Here is a 12,546-nt window from a genome sequence, read left to right as displayed (position 1 = left end):
TTGCCCTGCATGCCCTGTGGTCCCTACTGAGCGGTCGAACCCTGGTGGTCCTGGGATCTGAGGAGGGGAGGGTCAGGAGGCTGGTGTCCGCTCTAGCCCTCTACGTGCCTGGACCCGGGCGCTGTGGGGAGAGGGTCCAGCCCTGGCTCTCCTGCCCCTTCAGCCTCGCAGACCTACAGAGATGGAAACTCATTGGACTACAGAGGTGAGGAGGAAGGGCCCCGGTGTGAGGGGGGATCAGTCCCATACAGTCAGGCTGTCACATGACATGATGCTGTCATCAGTCCTGGGGTCAGTCAGTGCATCATAGGACTGCAGAGGAGGGGCCTGGTGTGAGTGGGGATCAGTCCCATACAGTCCTCGGGTCAGTCAGTGCAACTTCCTGCTACCTCATTTTGCTGCCTTAAATTAAAATATAAAAAGTGCATTAAATTGGGATTGTTTTCCCCCATTTGATCAATATAAAATCTGTCTAGACTTTCCCCAGGCGCTATACATCTCATTCAGACTAAAGTTGTCCTCCCTCTTTTCCTCCAGGATGGCGTCTCCCGCGGGGACCAGCATGCTCTGCTCTCTGTCTCGCTACAGCCGTTACATCTCCGTCCTGGACGCCGACCGGAAGACCCTCCGTTGCCCCGGTTACCGCGGAACCCTCCTGGCCAACGTGGCGGACCACCGTACCCACCTCCGCCGAGGCTCCACCTACTTCCTACATCTCCAGAACACGCTCGGTAGACTGGCTGCGCGGGCCTTCCTCCTTAGCTTTACACATCACCTCCACCTTCCCATCAGCCACCTGGAGCAGAGACAGGAAGTAGAAGAGAGGACGCGGGGCTTCCTGAGGGATCAGCTCAGGCTTGGGGAAGACGACTGTGCCGTCCTGATGTACCTGAGTCAGCTGATCACACAGCACTACCTGGAGATGGACAACACGCCTGGAACCACACAGCAGGACCTGGAAGCTAACAACATACTAGACCCTGCCACAGGGGGCGCTATAACCCCAGAGCAGTACCTAGACCCTACCACTGGGGGCGCTATAACCCCAGAGACGGGCGTAGACCCCACCACTGGGGGTGCTATAACCCCAGAGCAGTACCTAGACCCAGCCACAGGGGGTGCTATAACCCCAGAGACGGGCGTAGACCCTGCCACTGGGGGTGCTATAACCCCAGAGCAGAACCTAGACCCAGCCACAGGGGGCGCTATAACCCCAGAGCAGAACCTAGACCCAGCCACTGGGGGTGCTATAACCCCAGAGACGGGTGTAGACCCTACCACTGGGGGTGCTATAACCCCAGAGACGGGTGTAGACCCTACCACTGGGGGCGCTATAACCCCAGAGACGGGCGTAGACCCTACCACTGGGGGCGCTATAACCCCAGAGACGGGCGTAGACCCCACCAGCCTTCAGTCTGCTACTAGGAGCAGAGCCCCACCCAGCTTCACCTTTAACTACACCTCTAGTCTCTTATACAAGATCTGATCTGAAACATTGACTGAGGGAGAATCTCCTAGAGCCTGAGAGCCTTCAAGTCCTCTCTACTCACCTCCCTCAAAACAACACTGGAGGAGAAGATCTGCGGAGATTCACTCTAGGTTGGAGACGGAGGGCCTGTCTCTGTCTCCTAGGTAACCAGGAGAGACGGGGGGCCTGTCTCTGTCTCCTAGGTAACCAGGAGAGACTGAGGGTGTTTAGTGAATGTAATGTCACAAGTGTTCACGTCAGTGACGTCGCAATCATGCTGTCCATCCGTCCTTCTGATGAATGTAACCGGGGGGGGGCGGGAACCTGGACACTGATTTTGATTGATTGACAAGTCACTATGAGCCGTCCTTCTGATCTGAGCGAGAAGTGTGTGTGTGTAACGTTAATATGATGCATGTTCTGTGTGTGTTCGTGCCGGGTCTGTGTCACGTGATGTTGCATGTTGTCCACAGAACCACAGTACTACTACAGTTGCTTAGGAACGTTGACGTTGTAAAAGGACCAGATTGGTGCCCATTCAACACATCTAATCTAACAAAAGAGGATAATCAGTCATGATTTCTGTATTGTAACAAGCCCACGATGTATTTACTTGAGTCCTATTTGGAAATATTGGACTGTTTTCCCTGCATAACATGTAGAAGTTTTTCAGGTTTAGAAGAGGTGACTGCTAAATGCTAACTCCCATTCGTATAAGCTGGTAGCATAGCTAGCATACAGAAATCGTTGACGGTAGTCACGTCGTTTAAAAAAAAAACACGAATGCAGTTGATTGGTGACGATGACGTGAGTTAATGTGAAACATCCATACAAACATTATACTCAGATTTTTTACCTCAACATAGTGTGAAATACACATATAAGACAATAACTTAAAATGTAGGCTAATTTAGCTTGGGATCTTTACCCCGACGCGTTTCCATGGCAATGTCGTTCCATTGTTTTGGTCGAGTTCCGCATCTATTCCAACGACGTGTATATAAACTCTGGACTACTGATGCTATGTATTGGCCAATTAGAGGCTTTAAGCCACCGGTCGGCCATATTGACAGTCCTCCATAGGAATGGATGGAATTCAGCATTTTAATTAAAGGTGTCAAGGACAAAATTACATGTATTTAAGTATTTGTTGTTGTTGTAGTGGGGGACAGTGACATTAGTACTTTTAAGGGGGGGGGGGGGGGGGGATATTTTAGTTTAGCTCACATATGTAAAATTATGCACCCCTCTGTCAGCCATCCAGGGTTTATACACATCATTAAGGAGAGCCAAGATGGCTGCCTGGTGGCTTCAATACAGCACCCCCCTGTCAGCCATCCAGGGTTTATACACATCATTAAGGAGAGCCAAGATGGCTGCCTGGTGGCTTCAATACAGCACCCCTCTGTCAGCCATCCAGGGTTTATACACATCATTAAGGAGAGCCAAGATGGCTGCCTGGTGGCTTCAATACAGCACCCCTCTGTCAGCCATCCAGGGTTTATACACATCATTAAGGAGAGCCAAGATGGCTGCCTGGTGGCTTCAATACAGCACCCCTCTGTCAGCCATCCAGGGTTTATACACATCATTAAGGAGAGCCAAGATGGCTGCAATACAGCACCCCCCTGTCAGCCATCCAGGGTTTATACACATCATTGATTTATAGAGCCCCATAGTGGAGGTGTCATAATTCCCATAAAACCTAGCGGTCAAACAAGGAAATGGTTCCAATCGTTATTCCACCATGTTAATCTCTCTCGGACAAGGTGACTTTTATCAATATATTCGGCTCTGTTTACTCTCAAGATTTGAAAATGCTAATTAGCATCAAAGTAGACATCATGCAAGACTACAAATCCCAGCATGCTCTCTAGCTGACACCTTTGCTAACAGGTAGTGTCAATTAAAAACTTACACAAGACAGTTCACAGAATTGTCAATTTAAATGAAATGTAGCCAATTTATTAATGACTACATTTAGCTAACATTAGATAGTTCATACAGAGATTCTTACCTTTGCCTCGATTCGGCAGTCTCGCCCAGATCATCATGGTATTTGTAGTTCTTTATGATAGCCACATTAGCAGCTAATTAGCGTATCATTTTTTTTTGGGGGGGGGGGGGGGGGTAAATAAAGGCGACCTATATTTGATTAAAAAATCATTTTGTCTTAGAGAGATTTACACAGGCCTTATTTTACGATTCTGAAATGTATTCTGGGAAAAACAATGTGAACCGTTTCCCTGTTTATGGGTAGTATGACTGTACTGTGGCATACATGGAGCAGAGTGGGGGGGAAAAAATCTAATTTAAAACCGGTTTTAAATGTATTTTCAGAAGGGCACCGTTCATGTAATACATAAAATATACACATCAGACGGTATTTTCACGGGTACATTATTTTCCCCTTTTCAACCTGATGCTTAAGTATTGTGATATTTCAACCTGGAAGTAACATGTCAGGTGACCGGTGCTATGTAGCAACAAACCAACAACCAGGAAATATGTCCTTAATACCGTCTGATGTTTGGGTTTATTTAATGCAACGTTTCCCAAACTCGGTCCTGGGAACCATAAGTTGTGTAGTGCTAGGGGGGTAAAACACCAAAACGTGTCCCCATCGGGGTCCCCGGGACCGAGTTTGGGTAACGCTGCTTTTAACGTATTAAATAAATGGTGACCACAGCTCTTCCCAAAATACATTTAAATTGTTTTTTGTTTATGCCATTTCTTTCCCCCCCCCACCCTGCTCCGTGTATTCAATGTATTGCAGTTGGCTAATGTGGATCTTAATAAATCAGAAGTACATTTCAAATGTGTCGCCCGGTGCGGCTCGTCCCCGGGGGGGGGGGGTGTAGCTCGTCTCCGGGGGGGGGTGCGGCTCGTCTCCGGGGGGGGGGGTGCGGCTCGTCTCCGGGGGGGGGTGCGGCTCGTCTCCGGGGGGGGTGCGGCTCGTCTCCGGGGGGGGGTGCGGCTCGTCTCCGGGGGGGGAGGTGTGGCTCGTCTCCGGGGGGGTGGTGTGGCTCGTCTCCGGGGGGGGGGGTGTGGCTCGTCTCCGGGGGGGGGGTGTGGCTCGTCTCCGGGGGGGGGGGGACGTTATGAAGCGTCCGACAGTTCCTTCTCTGTATGTTCCTAGTTACGGTGCTACTACACCGGGCGGCGGCAACCACTTTCCCCATAGTAACCATCCAGCATCTTCCTGGACACTTTGTAAAACTAACACTAAATGTGACGTATTGAAACTGTTTTTTGAAGGTTGTCACTGTGACGTTGTGGGAGTGTTGTGATGTCAGCATGAGGATGTAACAAAGTTTGTTTATAAACGTTGACGTGGCGACCACCGTTTTACTGAGATATTGACCAACTGTTTGGGGAATGACATCTATGATAACCTGTTACCTGGCCCATTCCACCCAGCTACTGGTCCCCCAATATCCTGACCCAGCTAGTGGTCCCCCAATATCCTGACCAGCTACTGGTCCCCCAATATCCTGACCCAGCTAGTGGTCCCCCAATATCCTGATCAGCTAGTGGTCCCCCAATATCCTGACCAGCTAGTGGTCCCCCAATATCCTAACCAGCTACTGGTCCCCCAATATCCTGACCCAGCTACTGGTCCCCCAATATCCTACCCCAGCTACTGGTCCCCCAATATCCTAACCAGCTACTGGTCCCCCAATATCCTAACCCAGCTACTGGTCCCCCAATATCCTAACCAGCTAGTGGTCCCCCAATATCCTAACCAGCTAGTGGTCCCCCAATATCCTAACCAGCTAGTGGTCCCTCAATATCCTAACTACTGTTCTACCATCTACAGGTAACTGCCAAAAACCCTTGTGTAAAATGAGGGACACAAAGTATATTGACAGCAGGTACATCCACACAGGTGTGGTTCCTGACTTAATTAAGCAATTAACATCCCATCATGCTTAGGGTCATGTATGAAAATGTACTGGGCAGGCCATTATTTTGGCTACCATGGTTATGCCCTTATCCACAGGAAACGAGAGGTCACTGAATGGTTTGATGAGCATGACAACGATGTGAACCGTATGCCACGGCCGTCTCAGTCACCAGATCTCAACCCAACCGAACGCTTACGGGGGATTCTGAGGCAGCGTTTTCCACCTCCATCAACAAAACACCAAATGATGGAATTCCCTCGTGGAAGAACGGTGTCTCATCCCTCCAATAGACTTCCAGAAAACGTGTAGAATCGATGCCCAAGGTGTATTGAAGCTGTTCTGATTGGTGGAGACCCAACGCCCTATTAAAACACTTCATGTTGGCGTTTCCTTTACAAAGGTCATTCCATCTTGCTGTTTGTTTGAAAAGTCAAGGTGTTTGGATGTGTGTTTTATTCTACTGGTCGTTAAAGATTGTGGTAAGGCTGTTTTGGGTTCCAGTGTGCTTAATGTGTGTGTGAGTTTCATCAGGTCTGGTTTTACACAGCCGGTTCCTCTACAGTCAGATAAAACACAGCCGGTTCCTCTCCAGTCAGATAAAACACAGCCGGTTCCTCTCCAGTCAGTTAAAACACAGCCGGTTCCTCTCCAGTCAGATAAAACACAGCCGGTTCCTCTCCAGTCAGATAAAACACAGCCGGTTCCTCTCCAGTCAGTTAAAACACAGCCGGTTCCTCTCCAGTCAGATAAAACACAGCCGGTTCCTCTCCAGTCAGATAAAACACAGCCGGTTCCTCTCCAGTCAGATAAAACACAGCCGGTTCCTCTCCAGTCAGTTAAAACACAGCCGGTTCCTCTCCAGTCAGATAAAACACAGCCGGTTCCTCTACAGTCTGTTAAAACACAGCCGGTTCCTCTACAGTCTGTTAAAACACAGCCTGTTCCTCTACAGTCAGATAAAACACAGCCGGTTCCTCTAAGGTCAGATAAAACACAGCCGGTTCCTCTCCAGTCAGATAAAACACAGCCGGTTCCTCTCCAGCCAGATAAAACACAGCCGGTTCCTCTCCAGCCAGATAAAACACAGCCGGTTCCTCTCCAGTCAGATAAAACACAGCCGGTTCCTCTCCAGTCAGATAAAACACAGCCGGTTCCTCTCCAGTCAGATAAAACACAGCCGGTTCCTCTACAGTCAGATAAAACACAGCCGGTTCCTCTCCAGCCAGATAAAACACAGCCGGTTCCTCTACAGTCAGATAAAACACAGCCGGTTCCTCTCCAGTCAGATAAAACACAGCCGGTTCCTCTACAGTCAGATAAAACACAGCCGGTTCCTCTCCAGCCAGATAAAACACAGCCGGTTCCTCTACAGTCAGATAAAACACAGCCGGTTCCTCTACAGCCAGATAAAACACAGCCGGTTCCTCTCCAGTCAGATAAAACAGCCGGTTCCTCTCCAGTCAGATAAAACACAGCCGGTTCCTCTCCAGTCAGATAAAACACAGCCGGTTCCTCTCCAGTCAGATAAAACACAGCCGGTTCCTCTCCAGTCAGATAAAACACAGCCGGTTCCTCTCCAGTCAGATAAAACACAGCCGGTTCCTCTACAGTCAGTTAAAACACAGCCGGTTCCTCTCCAGTCAGATAAAACACAGCCGGTTCCTCTACAGTCAGATAAAACACAGCCGGTTCCTCTCCAGTCAGATAAAACACAGCCGGTTCCTCTACAGTCAGATAAAACACAGCCGGTTCCTCTCCAGTCAGTTAAAACACAGCCGGTTCCTCTCCAGTCAGATAAAACACAGCCGGTTCCTCTCCAGTCAGATAAAACACAGCCGGTTCCTCTCCAGTCAGATAAAACACAGCCGGTTCCTCTCCAGTCAGTTAAAACACAGCCGGTTCCTCTCCAGTCAGATAAAACACAGCCGGTTCCTCTCCAGTCAGATAAAACACAGCCGGTTCCTCTCCAGTCAGTTAAAACACAGCCGGTTCCTCTCCAGTCAGATAAAACACAGCCGGTTCCTCTCCAGTCAGATAAAACACAGCCGGTTCCTCTCCAGTCAGATAAAACACAGCCGGTTCCTCTCCAGTCAGTTAAAACACAGCCGGTTCCTCTCCAGTCAGATAAAACACAGCCGGTTCCTCTACAGTCTGTTAAAACACAGCCGGTTCCTCTACAGTCTGTTAAAACACAGCCTGTTCCTCTACAGTCAGATAAAACACAGCCGGTTCCTCTACAGTCAGATAAAACACAGCCGGTTCCTCTCCAGTCAGATAAAACACAGCCGGTTCCTCTCCAGCCAGATAAAACACAGCCGGTTCCTCTCCAGCCAGATAAAACACAGCCGGTTCCTCTCCAGTCAGATAAAACACAGCCGGTTCCTCTCCAGTCAGATAAAACACAGCCGGTTCCTCTCCAGTCAGATAAAACACAGCCGGTTCCTCTACAGTCAGATAAAACACAGCCGGTTCCTCTCCAGCCAGATAAAACACAGCCGGTTCCTCTACAGTCAGATAAAACACAGCCGGTTCCTCTACAGCCAGATAAAACACAGCCGGTTCCTCTCCAGTCAGATAAAACAGCCGGTTCCTCTCCAGTCAGATAAAACACAGCCGGTTCCTCTCCAGTCAGATAAAACACAGCCGGTTCCTCTCCAGTCAGATAAAACACAGCCGGTTCCTCTCCAGTCAGATAAAACACAGCCGGTTCCTCTACAGTCAGATAAAACACAGCCGGTTCCTCTCCAGTCAGATAAAACACAGCCGGTTCCTCTACAGTCAGATAAAACACAGCCGGTTCCTCTCCAGTCAGTTAAAACACAGCCGGTTCCTCTCCAGTCAGATAAAACACAGCCGGTTCCTCTCCAGTCAGATAAAACACAGCCGGTTCCTCTCCAGTCAGATAAAACACAGCCGGTTCCTCTACAGTCAGTTAAAACACAGCCGGTTCCTCTACAGTCAGATAAAACACAGCCGGTTCCTCTCCAGTCAGATAAAACACAGCCGGTTCCTCTCCAGTCAGATAAAACACAGCCGGTTCCTCTCCAGTCAGGTAAAACACAGCCGGTTCCTCTACAGTCAGGTAAAACACAGCCGGTTCCTCTACAGTCTGTTGTGTAACTGTCCAGGTATCTTTCTCTGTCAATGGAAACGTGATAAATGTGTGTATGTCTGGAACTATATCTACCCACAATGCACGCTCTAAATCACATCCATTGACTCACACATGCTGCCTACAGTATCGTTCATCTTCTGAAGAAAAAGAGACGGGAGAGACCGAGGCGTGTTTCACATCTGAGTTTTATTTGTCTTGGGTTTCATTACAATAAACCAGTCCGTCAAACCGTTAAGGCAGAGGACAAACCAGTCAGTCAAACCGTTAACAGAGGACAGCAGAGAAGGAACCAGTCAGTCAAACCATTAAGACAGAGGACAGCGGAGAAGGAACCAGTCAGTCAAACCGTTAAGACAGAGGACAAACCAGTCAGTCAAACCGTTAACAGAGGACAGCAGAGAAGGAACCAGTCAGTCAAACCATTAAGACAGAGGACAGCGGAGAAGGAACCAGTCAGTCAAACCATTAAGACAGAGGACAAACCAGTCAGTCAAACCGTTAACAGAGGACAGCAGAGAAGGAAACAGTCAGTCAAACCGTTAAGACAGAGGACAAACCAGTCAGTCAAAACGTTAACAGAGGACAGCAGAGAAGGAACCAGTCAGTCAAACCGTTAAGACAGAGGACAAACCAGTCAGTCAAACCGTTAAGACAGAGGACAGCAGAGAAGGAAACAGTCAGTTTTGCAGGTCAGCAATCAAGTTTTCAAGATAAAGGATTTTCAAGAAGTGATGATGATGCGGCAGGTGACGTCGCTTCTTGAAAATCCTTCATCTTGAAAACTGCTGACCTGCAACACATTCTGGGATTGTAACAACAGGGGACTAATGAAACAAAGAGCAGAATAGTTTGGGGTTTTTCCCTACAAGACGTTGAGAAAGGAGATGGGAGGTTTATTCAACAGGGTGCAACAGCAGAGGCCCCCAAGCACACACACACATAAACACTCCCTCTCACACACACACACACACCGGCAGCCGTAAGAGCCATCGGACCCCCCGGGTCTTCTAAAGTTCCTCCAGACCAGGCATGGGGAACCCCCCAGCGAAAGCCTCCACCTCCCCCCTCAGCTCTGCTACCCGCTCCTGGTGCTTCACCTCCCCTGCAAGGGCCTCCTTAAACTCCTTCAGGGTGGCCTTGGGCTGCAGAGAGGCCTGGATGTCCAGGGTAATCTGGATACCTGTAGGGAGAACGAGGGGTGAGAGGTCAGGGGGTTAGAGGTGGCCTTGGGCTGCAGAGAGGCCTGGATGTCCAGGGTAATCTGGATACCTGTAGGGAGAACGAGGGGTGAGAGGTCAGGGGGTTAGAGGTGGCCTTGGACTGCAGAGAGGCCTGGATGTCCAGGGTAATCTGGATACCTGTAGGGAGAACGAGGGGTGAGAGGTCAGGGGGTTAGAGGTGGCCTTGGACTGCAGAGAGGCCTGGATGTCCAGGGTAATCTGGATACCTGTAGGGAGAACGAGGGGTGAGAGGTCAGGGGGTTAGAGGTCACCTTGGTCTGCTAGCTGGACATCTAGGGTCAGCACTATGTCTATAGACACAGAGGTCAGGGGTTAGAGGTCACCTTGGTCTGCTAGCTGAACATCTAGGGTCAGCACTATGACTATAGACACAGAGGTCAGGGGTTAGAGGTCACCTTGGTCTGCTAGCTGGACATCTAGGGTCAGCACTATGTCTATAGACACAGAGGTCAGGGGTTAGAGGTCAGGGGTTAGAGGTCACCTTGGTCTGCTAGCTGGACATCTAGGGTCAGCACTATGTCTATAGACACAGAGGTCAGGGGTTAGAGGTCACCTTGGTCTGCTAGCTGGATATCTAGGGTCAGTACTATGTCTACAGACAGAGGTCAGGGGTTAGAGGTCACCTCTGTGGATGAACTCTGCGACCTTCTTGAAGTCGTCCTCAACCATTCCTCTGGAGGTCAGAGCAGGAGAGCCGAACCGCAGACCGCTGGGACGCAACGCACTCTTATCACCTACACACACACACACACACACACACACACACACACACACACACACACACACACACACACACACACACACACATTACGTATATACACACATATAGACCACTGGGACACAGAGCACTCTCACCACCTACAGAGGACAGTGTCTGTTACTTACCTGGACAGGTGTTCTTGTTGCAGGCGATGGCAGCAGCTTCTAGAACCTTCTCAGCTCGTCCTCCGTCCGTCCCGTTGGGCCTCAGGTCCAGTAAGATCAGATGGTTATCAGAACCCCCTGGAGAACATTAACACAACCATACAGCAACATAAACACAACCATACAGCGACATTAACACAACCATACAGCGACATAAACACAACCATACAGCAACATTAACACAACCATACAGCAACATTAACACAACCATACAGCGACATAAACACAACCATACAGCGACATAAACACAACCATACAGCGACATAAACACAACCATACAGCAACATTAACATAACCATACAGCAACATAAACACAACCATACGGCAACATTAACACAACCATACAGCAACATAAACACAACCATACAGCGACATAAACACAACCATACAGCGACATTAACACAACCATACAGCAACATAAACACAACCATACAGCAACATAAACACAACCATACAGCGACATTAACACAACCATACAGCAACATTAACACAACCATACAGCAACATTAACACAACCATACAGCAACATAAACACAACCATACAGCGACATAAACACAACCATACAGCAACATTAACACAACCATACAGCAACATTAACACAACCATACAGCAACATAAACACAACCATACAGCGACATAAACACAACCATACAGCGACATAAACACAACATTAACACAACCATACAGCGACATAAACACAACCATACAGCAACATTAACACAACCATACAGCAACATTAACACAACCATACAGCAACATAAACACAACCATACAGCGACATAAACACAACCATACAGCGACATTAACACAACCATACAGCGACATTAACACAACCATACAGCGACATTAACACAACCATACAGCAACATTAACACAACCATACAGCGACATTAACACAACCATACAGCGACATAAACACAACCATACAGCGACATAAACACAACCATACAGCGACATTAACACAACCATACAGCAACATTAACACAACCATACAGCGACATAAACACAACCATACAGCGACATAAACACAACCATACAGCAACATTAACACAACCATACAGCAACATTAACACAACCATACAGCAACTAGGGATGTGACAAATTGAAAACAATTCTTAACGTTTAAAAACAGCAACCATAATATATTGTTTCTCCATTAAAACAAATAAAATTTCACAAATGCAGCTGTGCTGCTGCCTGCAACGGGTTGGGTCTCATCTAGGAAGCTTAAACCCCCCCCTCCCCTCAGATTTAGGAAGCTTAAACCCCCCCCCCTCCCCTCAGATTTAGGAAGCTTAAACCCCCCCGTTCCTCACCTCAGATTTAGGAAGCTTAAACCCCCCCCCCCTCCCCTCAGATTTAGGAAGCTTAAACCCCCCCCCTCCCCTCAGATTTAGGAAGCTTAAACCCCCCCCCTCACCTCAGATTTAGGAAGCTTAAACCCCCCCCCCTCCCCTCAGATTTAGGAAGCTTAAAACCCCCCCTCAGATTTAGGAAGCTTAAACCCCCCCCTCCCCTCAGATTTAGGAAGCTTAAACCCCTCCCCTCAGATTTAGGAAGCTTAAAAACCCCCCTCAGATTTAGGAAGCTTAACCCCCCCCCCCTCCCCTCAGATTTAGGAAGCTTAAACCCCCCCCTCCCCTCAGATTTAGGAAGCTTAAACCCCCCCCTCCCCTCAGATTTAGGAAGCTTAAACCCCCCCTCCCCTCAGATTTAGGAAGCTTAAAACCCCCCCTCAGATTTAGGAAGCTTAACCCCCCCCCCTCCCCTCAGATTTAGGAAGCTTAAAACCCCCCCTCAGATTTAGGAAGCTTAAAACCCCCCCTCCCCTCAGATTTAGGAAGCTTAAACCCCCCCCTCCCCTCAGATTTAGGAAGCTTAAACCCCCC

General features: G+C 48.9%; 2 protein-coding genes across 2 annotated transcripts in view; one reads left to right on the top strand and one right to left on the bottom strand.

Moving 5' to 3' along the window:
* The first annotated feature begins 541 nt into the window (after positions 1-541).
* Positions 542-1,766, top strand: LOC129844836 (protein 4.1 homolog). Its single transcript, XM_055912987.1, has 2 exons — positions 542-1,632; positions 1,672-1,766. The coding sequence occupies exon 1, from the start codon at positions 563-565 to the stop codon at positions 1,484-1,486; it is 924 nt and encodes a 307-aa protein (XP_055768962.1). The 5' UTR covers positions 542-562; the 3' UTR covers positions 1,487-1,632; positions 1,672-1,766.
* Positions 1,767-9,457: 7,691 nt separating this feature from the next.
* Positions 9,458-12,546, bottom strand: part of LOC129844835 (serine hydroxymethyltransferase, cytosolic-like) — a 67,760-nt gene continuing 64,671 nt past the window's right edge. Inside the window, exons 9-11 of the mRNA XM_055912986.1 lie at positions 10,618-10,734; positions 10,356-10,466; positions 9,458-9,671 (exon numbers count right to left, since the gene is read on the bottom strand). Coding sequence (XP_055768961.1) covers positions 9,499-9,671; positions 10,356-10,466; positions 10,618-10,734 — 401 coding nt within the window. The 3' untranslated portion in view covers positions 9,458-9,498. The remainder of the gene's footprint in view (positions 9,672-10,355; positions 10,467-10,617; positions 10,735-12,546) is intronic.

The sequence above is a fragment of the Salvelinus fontinalis genome, unplaced genomic scaffold (genome assembly GCF_029448725.1).
Source record: "Salvelinus fontinalis isolate EN_2023a unplaced genomic scaffold, ASM2944872v1 scaffold_0239, whole genome shotgun sequence".
Lineage (NCBI taxonomy): Eukaryota > Metazoa > Chordata > Actinopteri > Salmoniformes > Salmonidae > Salvelinus > Salvelinus fontinalis.
Note: the sequence above shows the minus strand (reverse complement) of the source record. Positions and strands in the feature narration are given on the sequence as shown.